At 41.7% G+C, this 17,411-nt stretch overlaps 1 protein-coding gene across 2 annotated transcripts in view; it reads left to right on the top strand.

Annotated features, from left to right (window-relative positions):
- The window catches only part of KHDRBS2 (KH RNA binding domain containing, signal transduction associated 2), an 852,627-nt gene that overhangs the window by 787,050 nt on the left and 48,166 nt on the right, over positions 1 to 17,411 (top strand). For both annotated transcript variants that reach the window (XM_030198996.1, XM_030198995.1), the window contains one exon: positions 376 to 458. In XM_030198996.1, the coding sequence (XP_030054856.1) occupies positions 376 to 458 (83 nt within the window). The remainder of the gene's footprint in view (positions 1 to 375; positions 459 to 17,411) is intronic.

Raw genomic sequence — 17,411 nt, 5'->3', positions numbered from 1 at the left:
CTTAACACTGCTATAGAATCAATATATTCTTGACATAATTTTTTTTTTCATTTCCGTGGATGTTATTCAACTACAGATATCAACAGAAACATTTGTATATTGAACTTCTTAGGAAAAAATTCTCTTCATTAGTATCTGCCAATAATCCTGCTAACTCTACTCAAATGATATTTCTTCAAATAAATACATTTTATTGATACAAAATAGAGTCAACAAAATTAATAATTGATTGCTAGTCACATAATATAGGGTAGGCACCAAGCTTGGTTTATATTGGGGGGGTTAACATTAGAGTATATACATTTTTGACTTTTATATATAGTTTTGTGATATTCAATACATTTTCTAATTTATTTGGCTCTCATTTTTTCATAGGGGTATGATGATGGATATGGTAATGAATATGATGATCAGAGTTATGAGGACTATGACAACAATTATGACTCCCAAACACCAAGGTAATATTTGAAATACCATTTTATTTTGCATCAGCCTTGTAGTTGATACTTTCTATAACAGTGCCAAAGATATTTTGCTGGGATCAGGAAATATGGCATTCAAACCAGGGCCCTAGAAAACAGAGGAGACTTTGAAAATACAAAGAGTAGAGATTATGAATAACCCAGAGAAACCTTGATACAATAATAACAATAAAGAAGACTTGGTTACTAGGGAATGACAACTATCTATGAAATTGGAGAAGTACTACCAATTCTATATATAAGACTAGATTCTATATATGGTGCTGCAAAAATCAGCACTAAAAAAAATACAACTAGGCGAATTCTATAAATTACACCTAAAGTTTGGCACAGTTTATAGAATATGCTTCTATAGTCATCCACATGACTAAATTTAGTTGCAGGTATTTACGCCAAGTAAAAACTCAGTGTAAATGCCAGTGACTAATTTAGGCGTGGAGCGGGTGTATTCTATATCAGAGTGCATAGATTTTAGAAACCCTCATGACCCACCCATTCCACGTCTAAGACAGAGCCTCATTTTTGGTTCTGCATCTTAGAATTTATATGCAGAACTTTAAAGGAAATGCTTAGCAAGTTCTGTGTGTAAATTCTAATTAGTGCCAATTAGTGTCAATAATTGCCTACGAAGTGGCAATTATCAGCACTTATTGGCTTGTTAAGATAATTAAATTGCATGTGCAACTCCGCACGTACTATATAGAATCCGGGGGTTAGCACTCAAAATTGTATGCACAAATTTGGGCACACCCAAATTAAGAGCTAATTAATGCCAATAATTGGGTGCTAACAATCAATAACTGGTACTAATTGGCAATCATTGGAATTTACACATGCATCTTTACAGTTGCTATTCTATAAAGATGCATGCCTAAATATTTTGCGCAATCCATACATGGGACGTGGCCTTAGCAGGGGCATGGGTGGGTCGGGGCATTTCTAAGAGTTGTGCACAGTATTATAGAATTCAGGGGATCCATACCTAATTATGGCATTGGGATGTACACTAGGGTTCAGTTGGTATAAATCCTAGGTCCCAAAATTGGATACAGATCCCAGTGCTAAGCACTATTCTATAAACAGCACCCAACTTACAGCATCATTTATAGAATAGCACTTAGCACACATTTTGTCCTAAATACAGTGACTGAGACCTGAGCATCTACAAGGTTCAGCGGACATTTCAGCAAACATGTAAGGACAGGACAGCAGCGTAGTTAAGCCAATACTGAGAAGCAGGAGATCAGATGGGAACAGGGCAGTCCTTTACACTACCTCCTTAACTCATTGTGCCAAAAAGAAAAAGTAACTTCGTTTTTTTACCATATATATATTTTCCCCCTCATTCTATAATCTAAGCACCTAAACCCCCAAATTCTATATATGGTGCCTTAATTTCCATGCGGAACTCTAAACGTATTCTATAATAATGCATATAACTTAATTGGTTAACTAGCTAATCAGCATTATTAATTGGATGTTAACAAGCAATTATCAGCACTAATTGTCATTAATTGAGATTAATGCACACAATTCACTAAATGTATTCTACAATGTGGTGTGCCTAAATTCAAAGTTGCATAGTTGAAAAGGGGACATGGACATGGGCAGGGTATGGATGTTTCTAAAATCTATGCACATAGAATAGATATATATTCTATATAGGTATATATAGAATACACTCGATCTGCGCCTAATTTAGGTGTTGGGATTTACGCCAAGTGTGGCCTAAATAGATGTGACCAAATTTGGTCGCGTGACAAGCCGCTCGGCATATTCTATATTACTGTATGGAAATTTAAGCCTATTCTATAAAATTTAGGTGTACTTTAGAGAGTACATCTAGGTGGAATTTTTTTCTGTGCAGATTTTTCAGGCACCATACATAGAATCTAGCCCTAAATGTGCCTTTTGCGAACTAAGATTCTAGAACAATAGCGCTTACACACACACATACACACATATAACACTGACGTGTATAAGTGCTGGATGGGCTCTAAGCAGTATTCTGCAAACTTAGCGTGCAACCCAGGTAACAGCAACCTTTGAAAATATGCATCATAGTGTATCAACAAATAGCATACCTAGGGATTATGAAATTAGGTTTTATTTATTTTTATTGATTTCATATCCGAATATGAACTGATTTTCTTACATTTAAAAAAATGTAAATATTTTCAGTACAAATTTGTTGTTACATATATTACCAAAATTGAATTTCCAATATTCCATATGTATTATTCCTTTACATGAGTTTATTGAATTGAAAAGACTTCCAAAACTGGATCATATTTCTCTCTGAGAACGTGCTGCGAGCAACAAAGAGATAAAAGTGTGTTTTCTACATATAGCAATAGGGAATAACATATGATAGACTTTTAATGCAGTATGCATTATACATGGGAAAAATAAAGTACTTAACTCTAATTATCCTTAAAAACCTTTGAATGTTCATTATTATAGCAAATTATGGGACCCTTTTATTAAAATGTGATAAAAGTTTCAATTACCATGATGCAACAGGGGTGTTTCCACTATTTTTATTGCAGTTTGTTCGTTAATGATCCATTAGTATAGGGCTTCTGAACTCGTCCTCAGGGCACATCTAGTCCCATCGGAGTTTCAGGATATCTACAATGAAGTTGCATTAGATATATTGGCATGCACTTCCTCCGTAGTATGCAAATCTAGCTCACGCATATTCATTCTGGACATCCAGAAAACCCGATGAGACTTGATGTGCCCCAAGAACTGGGTTGAGAAGGCCTGCATTAGGGCACCATACTGCTGAGAATTAATGCGAGATCAATTACCATCTCCTATTTTAGGAGGCGGTAAATGGTCCCACGTTAACTCTGTGTTAGCATATGGTAAGTGTAACACGTTAGTTGGCAATGCTTCCACACCTGTTATCCACCCATGCCACACCCCCAGAGGGAAAAAAATCTGAAAAATGCAGTAGCACATGGTTTAACATGTGAAAACAGGCAAACTACCTCAAAACCCCTTAACAGTGTCACATGGTAGCCTCTTTCCATGTATTAATCACACGTTATATCCTGTTTCCATGTGTTAATTGCGCATTAAGGGCTTAGGGGGATATTCCATATATGGCACCTAAAAAATCAGTGTGGAAATCAATGCCGACTAAGCATATTCTATAAGCAGCGCCTAAATTTAGGCGCGGTATACAGAATATGCTTACTTGATATCTCAGCACCTAAAATATATGCCTCCATTTACACCCACAAAAATGTGGCATAAATCCTGGCACATAGATTTAGGCACACTAGGCCATTTTCTATAACTACGCGTATAAATTTTGGAATGCCAATGAAATGCCCTTTTTCCCGCCTATAACCTTTTTGCCCTGCAAGCATTAGAAGTTAGGCCCACTGCATTACAGAATGCACTTAGCGAGTTGTGGGCGTACATTCTAATTATTGCCAATTAGTGCTAATTATTGCTTGTTAAGAACTGTTATCAATGCTGATTAGCTTATTAATGCATGAAACTTAATTGGCATAATAAGCTAATTTGCTTGGATTTTGGCGCAGATCTGTAGGCGCGCCATATAGAATCCAGGGGTTAATGTTCTTTAGTAAAAGGGTACCTATACTGGCTGTAGCCAGCCAGATCAATGGAATCTGTGCTTTGTCACATCTGACTTTTCTATTTCAAAAGGGAGAAATGTTTGAAGTGTGCATTTTGGTGCAAAGTCATCAGATGCCTTTAACCTAATGACCTTTCCCCAAATTTCAAAGCAAATGAAAATGCATATTTTCACTGAGAAACTTGCAGCAGGCAAAAAGTATTCAAAGCATTTGCATCTGCTTTTTCTAAGGTTCTTTTTTCATAGAACGTAATGCATGGAAATGTGCTTTATTTTCTTCCCCCACCAAAGTGTATTGTTTCTACTAAATATGGCTATAAGTATGTGGACTAGGGAAGAAAGTTCTTATATTTAACCACTCTGAGTTAATACAATTTTCAGACAACTAATAGGGATGTGCATGGCCAAGAAAAAATTTTGTTTGTTTTCCAAACTTCTTCCTGATTTTGTTTTTGTTTGGGAGGGGGGTTTGGTTCATTATACTTATTTGTTTTATAACTTACCCCCCTGTTTACTAAGCCACGCTAGCAGCTGTTGGTGCTGTAAGTCACCCTGGATGGAGGTCAGGCCACGAGGGTCTGGACCTGAGATACAGAAAGGAGCCAAACCTTTGGAACACTGTCTTTGGGGATAGGCAAGGACAGGAGCCTGCACAAATTTTACATAATCCTGCTTTAGGGTACCTTTTATGCAGTTGAAATGTTCCTGTGGTTTCAAGCTGAAGAATAAACTGAGTTCAAACTGCTGACTACAGAGTGGACATTGTATCGCTGATCCCTCAAGACAGCGTATTTTAACTGCCAGCCTTGCTTCCCACAGGGGTTTGGACCTTGACTTTCAGGTTCCTGGGGGAGAAGAAGGTAATCCCTTTGCGGGGGCTCCAGCCCACTTGGACCCCGGACCCAGAAGCGTCCAGGCAAATGGGCTGTGTATCAGTAAAGCAGAATTTGCCCATATTAGATTAGATGGACCATTCAGCCATTATCCCCCAGATTCTGTAAAGTTTGCCCAAAGTTGGACACCAAAATTTGCTTGTGATCCTGAAATCTGAATGCAATTTAAATATTTAATGAGCCAGTTACAGTCAATATTTGGATGCTAAGAATCAATTATTGACATTAATTGGCACTAATAAGGATTTCTGCATGCATCTACCTGCACTCTATTCTATAACCCTGAGTGCCTAAATCCCAAAGCACTTAACCCGAAAGGGGTCATGGCCATGGGTGGGTATGGAGCATTTGGGTGCAGTATTATAGAATAGCACCATTTACATGCCCAAATATGGGCTACTGTTAAGGTATGGCATTTTACTGTTTAACATCAGTTATTAGTTACTGGGTCTCTTTGCATAAAATGGAACCTGTAGTAAAATAGCATGACTTACTGGTAAAACAACACGTCTTAATGGTAGTCCACATTGATAAATGCCCCCTTAGTAGCACTATAGATATGTTAAGGTTGTAATAATACTACTTGGTCCACCATAACTAGGATAAAAGGAAACGATAAAGCACATGAAAAATTAGGAGCCAGGGGTCACAGAGTATTCTACTATCTGTGGCCGAAAGTGTAATGAAAATTGGATGAATGGTTCACAATGTATAGAGGAAGAAGACTGACAGACTTTGATGAGCCAAGAAGGCTGCTATTGTGCAGTCTGAGAATTAGGTAGTTTGAGGGAGGAACCACCAAAATCATAGTCATCGTTGTCTCCAATTTGATGTTTGACTGCTTATATTTAAACAATACTGTGGCCACACAGAAGCAGCCACTGAAGTGCACTTTTGGTGCAGGGTTGGCCACCCCCCTTGGCAGTTGTATAAGCTGTCTATTAGGAAATCAACCTTCCAAAACAATATTCTGACAGAGTGATCTTACAAGGCTAAAAGCATAGAATATAGAAATGTCTTTCAAAAATAAAATGAATATATACACTTTGGAGGCAATTCTATAAATTGGTGCTCAGCAGGTGCCAATAAGGAACCAAAATTGGTGTGCAACATTTTTACCTCCTTTGTGCCTCATGTTTGTGTATATATGGTCTGAAAAACAAGTAATATTTATAAGCTCTGTGTTAAGATGATTGACCAAATTTCTCAGCCATAGACATACTGGATAGTAACTCAAGACATTGCAGTCCTATACTAATTTGCATGTCATACTTGTTTAAAAAAAACACAATTAAAGTGTAAAATAAAGAACCAGAACTCATTTTCTGTTAATAGTCTTGCTTTTGTTTATCACTGATGATAAAGGTTGTTAATCAGGGCATAAAGAATGAAGCAGACATGCTGACTTAGAGGTATTTCACACCTGAATGAAAATTAACGAATTAGAGACGGTTTATTAGTGGAAAACTCAGATAGATTTCATGTCTGGCTTTATTTCCCTCTTTTTATTAACATATTTCAAAGACATATATTTAATTCCATTTCTTGTATAATTGTAATAATATCACAGAGCGCACTAGTGCCGGGTTATTGCGGGAGCCTTCACCGGCACCTCAATGGGTGGCGGTAAGGGCTCCCCCCCGAAATGACTGTGCGGCAAGTGCTTCACTTGCCGCATGGCCATTTCCTGCAAAAAAGAAAGACCTATCCTTTTACCCACTGTGGTAAAATGGGGCCTTGGCGCACATCAAAAGCACGTGCCAACGCCAGCACAGGTCCCCTTTTGTCGCAGCTTGGTAAAAGGGGTCTATAGAAAATGTCAGCAGATAAAAACCTGCACAGTCCATTCCTCCTGCCCAAAAAGGTGGCCAGAGTTGAATCTGGCACACTGTGCAGGTTTCATTTCTTCATGATTAAACACTGGTATGCATGCTCTGTCTCTCCCTGACACGTATGGGGCACAGACCATAGAAGTATGTCTGGCACCAGTTCTTACTTCCCAACTACTGGAGTTGCCATCAAAGCCCAATCCAACCTTGATCCTAATCTGTTTTTGCCATTTATGGGACCCAAACTGTAGAAGTCTAGCTGGCATTGGTCTTACTTCCCAACCTCTGAAGATGATGTCAAAGTTCATTCCAGCTATGAGGTCATTTTAACTTTTTCTTTAATAGGATTCCATCTTTTTTCTATATAATGTTCCCTTATGTTCTTGAATTTTGTCAGTGTTTTTGTCTTCACAACCTCCTGCAGGAGGGTATTCCAGGCACCCACCACCCTTTCTGTGAAACAGCAGTACCTGACATTGCTCCTAAGTCTCCCACCTTGCAAGCTCAACTCACGACTTCTAGTTCTATCGCATCCCTATCCCTGAAAAAGATTAGTTTACATATTAATACCTTTTAAGTATTTAAATATCTATGTCATATACCCCATCCCTTCTTTAATCTAGGGTATAGATATTGAAATCTTCAAGTCTCTTCTCATACACCTATGAACCAGAAACAACAAGATCAGCACGAACATACCAAATACAAATCAATGTATGCATCCAGCTTTTCCTATTTAAAGCGCACAACTATGGAACGCTCTGCCAAAAATAGTAAAAACAAAGTACGACCACCTCAATTTCCAGAAAGAACTAAAAGCAAACCTGTTCGGGAAGGCATATCCCACTGATCCAACATAAAAGACTGACTACCTGCAACACAACAAAACTAAAGATCGTATTGGACACAACCAATTCCCCCTTCCTCCCTAAGTTCCCCATTATATCAACCATATATGAACCCTATTCTAAAGCAATAACACCTTGTATTTGTTCATACCAGAACTGGCGAACGCCACTACGGTACTCTGTAAGCCACATTGAGCCTGCAAATAAGTGGGAAAATGTGGGATACAAATGTAACAAATAAATACGTAAATAAAAATACAGCTTTTGGCACAAGCCCTATATCAATTTTGTTGCCTTCCTTTGAACAACCTAAGTGTTTTGATATCCTTAGCAAGATATGGCCTCCAAAAGTTAACACAATACTCCAAATGAGGCCTCACCAAAGGCATTGACCCCTCCTCTCTTCATCTGGATATGCCTCTCTCTCTATGCAGCCTAGCATCATTCTGGCTATAGCTTACCACCTTGTCAAATTGTTTTTCTGCTTAAAGATCCACCGACACTATCACCACAAGGTCCTTTTCCAGTCTATGCTTATCAGCCTCTCAGCCCCTAGCAAGTACAACTTTGAGTTTCTACACTCTGTGTGTATCACTCTACACTTTTTGCATTAAATTTTAACTGCTTAACATTAAAAAATGCTTCTAATTTGATCACTTCTCATGTTGTCCAAGCTGTTGCAAATCTTTGTGTCATCTGAAAAAAGGCAACCCTTTGGCAATGTCACTCACAAATGTGTTGAATAGATTTCTCCCAAATAATGATCATTGGGGCACTCTGCTACTCACATTTTTTCCTCTGAGTGAATTCCATCACTACCACCTTCTGATGTCTGCAAGTCAACCAGTTTCTAATTCAGTTCACCACTTTGGGTCCTAACTTCAGCCCATTCAATTTATTCACAAGCCTCCTATAAGTATCAAAGGCTTGGATGAAGTCCAAACCACATCTAGCACATGCCCTTGATCCAGTTCTCAGGTCAACCAGTCAAAGAAATCAGTCATATTTGTTTGGGATGATTTTCCTTTTGGTGAAACCATGTTGCCTTGGATATTGTAAGCCATTGGATTCTAGGAACTATCCTTTCCTTCAGCAGTGCCGCTATAGTTTTTTCTACCACTGAAGTGAGGCTTACTGGTCAGTAGTTTCACATTTCCTCTCTGTCACCATTTTTTGTGGAGAGGGACCACATCTGCCCTTCTCCAATCCAATGGAACCTCCCCTGACTTCAAGGATATATTATACAAATCTTTAAGAGGTCCACTAGAATCTTTTTGAGCTCCTTCATATCTATCTCATCCAGCCTATGGCTTTGTCCACTTTCAGTTTTTCCAGTGTTGATAAACATTTTCTTCCATGAGCGATTCGATTATCTACTCCACTCCCATATATGTCTTTGTCAGCCAATAAAGGTCCTTTGCTGTTACTGTGGCTTAACACGGGGCTTTATCCCACTATAAATGTCAATTGAATATGGCATCTATTGGGGACATTACCAGTATTTTCTATTGCAGGTCATGTGCAGTGGCGTAGCAAGGGGGGCGGGAGGTGGTCCGCCCCGGGTGTCAGCTCAAGGGGGTGCTCCCTGCCAGCTCCCCCCCCTCGGGTGCAGCACAATGACACCCCCCTCGGTGCATCAACACCCCCAGACCCAGTGCCTACCCTCAGCTCCGTCCAACCAGCTCCCGCACCCTACCTTTAAAGAAATCTCAGAAGCCTTGGCGAGGCGAGGCACAGCGCCTCGCATGTAAAAGAAGTGTGGATCCTCTCATCGGGCCTTCCCTCACTCTGTCTGTCCCGCCCTCTGCTGATGTAATTTCCTATTTCCGCAAGGGCGGGACAGAGTGAGAGAAGGCCCGATGAGAAGATCCACACTTCTTTTACATGCAGGCGCGAGGCGCTGCGCCTCACCACGGCTTCTGAGATTTCTTTAAAGGTAGGGTGCGGGAGCTGATTGGACAGAGTTGTGGAGGGTAGGCACTGGGTCGGAGGGGTGTTGATGTGCTCAGGGGGGCGGGATGTCATCGAGTTGCACCCGGGGGGGGTGCAATGGCAAACTGCCCCGGGTGGCAGCCCCCCTTGCTACTCCACTGGTCATGTGTTAACACTAACACGTGGTTCCTGCTCCTGGTTAATACAGAAGCACTTAGCACCTTCCCGGCAGGCAGACTGAATCCTTTTTCTTACCTCAGACGCCCAGAAACAGCTCTTCTTTCTTCCCCAAGCAATGGTAATGGGCACACAGCTTAAGAGACAGGGGAAATAAACCTGCTTCCTGGGAGAAGGGGTGGGTGAGAGATAGAAAGCCCTTCCCCCCTTTTCATTCACTCTTCCTCTTCTCAGAAGGCAGGCTTAATTTATGATTTATTTATTTATTTTTTATTTATTTACGGTTCATTTCTACCCCACATTTTCCCTCCCTTTTTCCTCCAACAGTCTTCATCATCCTTTGAACTCCCCAACTTCCTCGTCCAAGCAACAGTCGCTCTTCCTTGAATCCATCTTCATATCTTTCTCCAGGGCAGCACTCCAAATCCTTTTGTAGAGCATTTACCAACACTCTTCTGGACTGACTGGTCCATCATGTTACTGTATCTTGGCCCCCATTATTCATGGGCTATGCTATTATATGTGGCTACAATCTTGAAAGAGGGACTGTCAAATGTATTTACATTAGTGTGATATGTAGGCCTCCTTCACAGACAAAAGAAGTGGACAGAGATTTAATTGAAGGCACTAAAAATATAGCTATGAAAGGGGAAGCAATGGGAAACACTATTAATATGTGATTTTAATATGCCAGATGTTGATTATGGTATCCCTATTGTGGGGTCTTTAAGAAGCAGGGAAATCCTAGATTCTCCACAGGGAGGGGGGCACTATTCTTGCAGTTGGTAATAGAACCCATGTGGGATGGGGCCATACTGGACTTAATATTTACTAATCGAAAGAGTGTTTCTGATGTTATAGTAGATGATCATCTGGCATCCAGTGTTCACCAGATGATGTGGCTTAATATTAAGATAGGTTTGGAGAGGGTTCATTCATAAATGAAGGTTCTAGACTAACTTTATTCAGATGGGGGATTATCTCAAGGAATTGCTGTCTGGATGGGAACATATGGAAGAAGTAGTGGGCAAAACTGAAAGGAGTTATTGTAAGGGCAATAAACCTTTTTTTAAAGAAAAGTAAGTAAAAGTAAGAGGAAAAGAAGGCCACTTACTTCTCAAAAGTAGTAGCTGAAAAGGTAAGGAAAAAAAGGTTAGCCTTTATAAACTATAAGAGATCGCAGAAAGAGGAAGACAGGCGACAATATCTGGAAAAGCTAAGAGAAGCTGATGGAGTAGTCAGGAAAGCAAAGAAGCAAATGGAAGGAAAACTAACCAATATGGTAAAATGGGGGAGGGGGGGACAAGACATTTTTCTGATATGTTAGTGATAGGAGAAAGTGCAAAAGTGTCATTGTGAGTCTCAAAGCTGAAGGTGAGGTGTGACAGAACAGTGGGGATTTTAAGCCTGTAAAACTCTTAATTTTTGAAGTGTGTTTCTCTAGTTTGGCCAGCAGGTGGTGCATGTTTATGCTTAAAGCTGTTACAGAGAATAGACCTACAATGATGTGGCCAGGAAGAAAAGAGAGTAGAATCTCTTTGCTGAGGCTCAGAGAACAGTTATATGTCCAGATCTTCCCAGGTACTAATTAGTTAGTATATAAATGTTTAGATACTGTTATAATTTATACATATTTCAGTTACTTGATATTGTTCTGCTGATTGCCCTTTTCCTGTTCATTGTTCTAATTTTTCAGACAATAAACAATTTTCAGTTTCTTGCCTCTTCATCTGGACTGATAAAGAATCCTGGTGGTTTGTGTGTTGGCTCTGAGTGCTTTCTGGGAACTGTGAGACCACTGGTAGTGTGGCTCCAGTAACCTAGAAATCACTGGGAATAATTTGAGAGCGGGATACTCGCCCAGAGGTGGTTGTGACCCAGCCGGTGGAAGAAGGGTGCTAGTGTAGAACACAAGTAGCAGGTGCAGGTGGACCTGAGCTGTGCTGGGGATAGGCCCTCTAAGTGGCCACAGGGTAGCCCCAGGTGGGTGGCTAGGTGTTTCATGACATGAGGAATATGTAGAAGCTGATAAAGAAAAGGTGGAATTGTATGACAAATATTTCTGTTCTGTGTTCACATCTGAAGGACTGAGAGCAGGACCGCAGAAGACAAACACAAATAGGAATGGAGAGGTGGTAGTCGAATGATTTTCAGAGGACTGTGTTCATGAGGAGCTGGCTAAACTAAAGGTAGACAAAGTGATGGGGCTGGATGGTGTGCATCTGAGGGTACTGAAGGAACTTAGGGAAGTTCTAGTGGTTGTGCTTGCTGACCTTTTCAATGTTATTTATTTATTTACTACATTTATATCCCCCCGCCTTGTAACAATAGTCACATACGTGGTCCCAGAAATGTAACAATCTCTAAGCATATGATGATTAAACATGATCAACAAAATGGCTTTAACCACAAAGAAAAAGAAAAAAAATCAGACAGATAAGTCCTCATGTATCGAAAAAGGCTTTTACAAACAGATGCATTTTTAGCAATTGTTGAATGTTCCCTAGAGTTGGGGGTGAAAAGCAGATGTGGCCCCTCTCCACAAAAGTGGAAGTAAGGAAAATATTGGGAACTATAGGCCGGTTTGTATGACTTCTAAGTAAACTAATGGAAACACTTTTAAAACAGAGAATAGTAAAGTTTTTGAAATCAAATGGATTATAGGACCCAAGGCAACATCGTTTCACTAGCGGGAGATCTTGTTAGACAAATCTGATTAATTTATTTGATTGGGTGATCAGAGAGTTGGATCAAGGGAGAGTGCTAGATGTGGTTTGTTTAGATTTTAGCAAAGCCTTTGACACGGTTCCTCATAGACAACTAATAAATGGGTCATAAAATGACTGACTAGGTTAGGAACTGGTTGAGTGGAAAGCAACAGAGGTTAGTTATAAATGGAACTCATTCTGAGGAAAAGGATGTTACCAGTGGTGTACCACAAGGTTTGGTTCTTGGGCTGGTTCTTTTTAACATTTTTGTAAGCAATATTGCTGAAGGGCTGTCTGGTAAGATTTGCCTTTTTTGCGGATGATACCAAAACCTGCAATAGGGTAGACACCCCTGATGGTATGGATAACATGAGGAAGGAAGTAGTGCAGCTAGAGAAATGGTTTGTAATTTTGCAGCTTAGATTTAATGCTAAAAAATGCAGATTCATGCATTTGGGCTGCAAAAACCCGATGGAATGGTACAGTTTATGGGGTGAAGAACTTTTATGCATGAAAGAAAAGTGGGATTTGGTTGTGATCATATATGATGATCTTAAGGTGGCCAAGCAAGTAGAAAAGGTGATAGAAAAAGCAAGAAGGGTGCTTGGGTATGTAGGGAGAGGAATGGCCAGTAGGAAAAAGGAGGTGATAGTGCCCCTGTATATGACTCTGGTGAGACCTCATTTAGAAATTGCGTACAATTCTGGAAACTGCACCTTCAAAAAGATATAAACAGGAAGGAGTCAGTCTAGAAAGTGGTTCCTATAATGGTCACTGGTCTTTGTCATAAAGTGTATGGGGACAAACTCAATATGTATTCTTTGGAAGGAAGGCAGGAGGGGGAGATATGATAGACATTTAAATACCTCCATGACATAAATGCATAGGAGGCGAGTCTTTCAATTGAAAGCAAGCTCTGGAATAAGGGGGCATAGGATGACGGTGAGAGGGGATAGACTCAGAAGTTATCTGAGGAAATACATCTTCTGGGAAAGAGTGGTGAATTTGTGCAACAGCCATCCTGTGGAAGAAGTGACGACAAAAGCAGTTTCTGAATTCAAGAGAGCTTGGAACAAGTGCATCGGATAGGGAGTGATAGGGAGAGTTGATGGCATGGATGGACTGACTAGATAGGTGATATGCCTGCTTATTTTCGAAAGAGAAGGGCGGCCATCTTCCAACACAAATCAGGAGATGGCCGGCCATCTCTCAAGTCTGGCGAAATTGACATAATTGAAAGCCGATTTTGGCCGGCCTCAACTGCAGTCCGTCGCGGAGCCAGCCAAACTTCAAGGGGGCGTGTCGGCAGGGTACAGAAGGCGGGACGGGGGCATGCTTAAGAGATGGCCAACTTTGCCCAATAATGGAAAAAAGAAAGTCGGCCCTGACGAGCATTTGGCCGACTTTACTTGGTCCCTTTTAGTTTCACAACCAAGCCTCGAAAAGGTGCCCCAACTGACCAGATGGCCACCGGAGGGAGTGGGGGATGACCTCCCCTTACTCCCCCAGTGGTCACCAACCCCCTCCCACCCAAAATAAAAAATAAAAAACATTTTTTTGCCAGCCTCTATGCCAGCCTCAAATGTCATACCCAGCTCCATGACAGCAGTATGCAGGTCCCTGGAGCAGATTTTAGTGGGTGCAGTGCACTTCAGGCAGGTGGGCCCAGGCCCATCCCCCCCACCTATTACACTTGTGGTGGTAAATGGGAGCCCTCCAAACCCCCCCCAAACCCACTGTACCCACATGTAGGTGCCCCCCTTCATCCCTAAGGACTATGGTAGTGGTGTACAGTTGTGGGGAGTGGGTTTTGGGGGGGATTTGGGGGGCTCAGCACATAAGGTAAGGGAGGTATGCACCCGGGAGCAATTTTTGAAGTCCACTGTAGTGCCCCCTAGGGTGCCCGGTTGGTGTCCTGGCATGTGAGGGGGACCAGTGCACTACAAATGCTGGCCCCTCCCATGACCAAATGCCTTGGATTTGGCCGGGTTTGAGATGGCCGGTATCGGTTTCCATTATTGGTGAAAACCGATGCCAGCCATCTCAAACCTGGCCATCTCTGACATTTGACTGTTCCCAACTGTATTATCGAAATGAAAGATGGCTGGCCATCTTTTTCGATAATACGGTTCGGTACTGCTCTTTGCGGCGCCGGCCATATAGATGGCCAGTGCCGTTCGATTATGCCCCTCATGGTCTTTATCTGCCTACATTTTTCTATGTTTCTATGTTACAGTATGTGCCTCCACATTCTCCTGCAGGCAGGCTCAGATCCCCAGTTCTCCCATTGACCTGCAGGGACTGGCTGGAGACACTGCTTCTGCAGCACTACAGGAATTTACTGAAGATAGTGCTTCTTCTGTGGCCCACAGGGATTAGCTGAAGGCTGCTGGGGAATGGAAGTAAGAAGAGAGCAGCTGAGGTATATCTGGTCTGAAGCAGGAAGCTACAGAGAGCAGCTACTGCACTGTGTTGTTCCAGGGGGAGATGATGAGTAGACGCTCCTTCCTGATTGCCATTACATTTTGAGGCACTCTGTGCACTTGTGTTTGGGGAGCATAATGCTTGGGTTGTTAGAGCCATGGGTAAATTTTAGCAGTAACAGAAAATGTACCAGCACTTAGTACTGGTGAGTTTCCCCTAAAAAGAAAGCCCTGCTGTTGCATCTAACTCCATAATTAGTGAGAAAGCAAATTTTAATCAACAACGTATTTTCTCTTCAGTCAGTGAAAAGTTTAGCATTGTATTATATTGTAGTACATCTGCTGGGAAGCATTCCCACATAGTTGATTCTCTACACTGCAAGGTTGAAAAGGTGGCTGAATTTTCTCAGTCACTGTTGTTTAAACAAAAGTTACAAAGTAGTTTTCATCCTTTTGTGCTGCTTTCTAACTCTTTCATTTCTCCTGGCACAAGCACCATTGAAAGAGAATAGAAGACAAATTAATATAGAGAAAACAGACCAAAAGAGCCCACACATGGCAAGAAAAGGAAATCTTCTGTTTCAGCATTTGGAATAATAGACTATGAGTCATGTAAATGCCATCCTTTGCTGCTGAATCACCATGAGGGGCATAGTCGAATGGGGTGCCCAAGTTTTCCTGAGGACGTCCTCGCAGGACGTCCCAGCGAAGTGGCGGGGAAACCCGTATTATCAAAACAAGATGGACGGCCATCTTTCGTTTCAATAATATGGCCAGGGATGCCCAAATCTCAACATTTAGGTTGACCTTAGAGATGGTCGTCCTTAGAGATGGTCATCCCCAGTTTTTGTCAATAATGGAAACTGAGGATGCCCATCTCAGAAACGACCAAATCCAAGCCCTTTGGTCGTGGGAGGAGTCAGCATTTGTAGTGCACTGATCCCCCTCACATGCTAGGACACCAACCGGGCACCCTAGGGGGCACTACAGTGGACTTCATAAATTGTTCCCAGGTGCATAGCTCCCTTACCTTGGGTGCTGAGCCCCCCCCCCCCCAAAACCCAGTCCCCACAACTGTGCAACACTACCATAGCCCTAAGGGGTGAAGGGGGCCACCTACATGTGGGTACAGTGGGTTTCTGGTAGGTTTTGAAGGGCTCACATTTACCACCACATGTGTAACAGGTAGGGGGGATGGGCCTGGGCCCTTCTGCCTGAAGTGCATTGCAGTACCCACTAAAATTGTTCCAGGGACCTGCATACTGCTGTCAGGGAGCTGGGTATGACATTTGAGGCTGGCAGAGAGGCTGGAAAAAATATTTTTAAAGTTTTTTTGAGGGTGGGAGGGGGTTAGTTACCACTGGGGGAGTAAGGGGAGGCCATTCCCTATTCCCTCAGGGGGTCATCTGGTCAGTTCGGGCACCATTTTGAGGCTTAGTTGCAAGAAAAAATGAACCAAGTAAAGTCGGCCAAGTGCTCGTCAGGGACGCCCTTCTTTTTTTCATTATTGGCTGAGGACATCCATGTGTTAAGCACGCCCCAGTCCCGCTTCGCTATGCTTCCGACTAGCCCCTGGTAACTTTGGTTATCCCCATGACGGAAAGCATTTGAGGGCACCCAAAATCGGCTTTCGATTATGCTGATTTGGGCAACCCTGGGAGAAGGACGCCCATCTCCCAATTTCTGTCGAAAGATGGGCGCCCTTCTCTTTCGAAAATGAGCCCAAATGTAACCTTGGACAAGTCACTACCTATTTCTTCCCTTAGTTACCTAGCTGTAGTGGGTAAAATTGATAATAATACAATTGCTTCCTGTCTTTTATTCTTGCTCCCATTCAGGAAGCTTTCATTCCCTCTGGACAGGTCTTACTCCAGAAGTTAAATGTAGTGCAAGGCCATTTACCGCCCCATTAAAAAAAGTCCTTTTTACCAGCAATGGTAAAACGTGACCCAGCGCATGCCAATTTCATGCATGCAGACTACCACAGGCCACTTTTTACCGCAACTTAGTAAAAGGGCCCTCAATATGTAATTAAGTTGTGGAATTCTTCACCAGAGAATGTGGTAAAAGTGGTTAGCATAGCAGGGTTTAAAAATGGTTTGGATAAGTTCCTAAAAGCAAAGTCCATAAACCATTATTATGGAGTACTGTACTTGTGAAAATCTACTGCTTACTCCTGGAATAAGCAACATGAAATCTATTACTCTTTTGGAATTGAGTGGTACTTGTAATCTGGATTGGCCACTGTTGGAAACAGATGCTTGGTCTATCCCAGTATAGTAAACCTCATGAGTTTATGTACAAGGACACATTTCTGGAGGCATGTTTAGGTCAGAGAGGAAAATTATGGGTGTGTGAGAGGTAATTGCATAACAGATTCCCTATGTGTGAAGGCTACAAGGCACCTATTTGTTAGCCTATTTTATAAAGACACATGGAGGGGCGTAATCGAATGGGGGCGGCCATCTATAAGGGCGGCCATCTTTAATAACGGCCCTGTCAAGCG

The sequence above is a fragment of the Microcaecilia unicolor genome, chromosome 3 (genome assembly GCF_901765095.1).
Source record: "Microcaecilia unicolor chromosome 3, aMicUni1.1, whole genome shotgun sequence".
NCBI lineage: Eukaryota > Metazoa > Chordata > Amphibia > Gymnophiona > Siphonopidae > Microcaecilia > Microcaecilia unicolor.
Note: the sequence above shows the minus strand (reverse complement) of the source record. Positions and strands in the feature narration are given on the sequence as shown.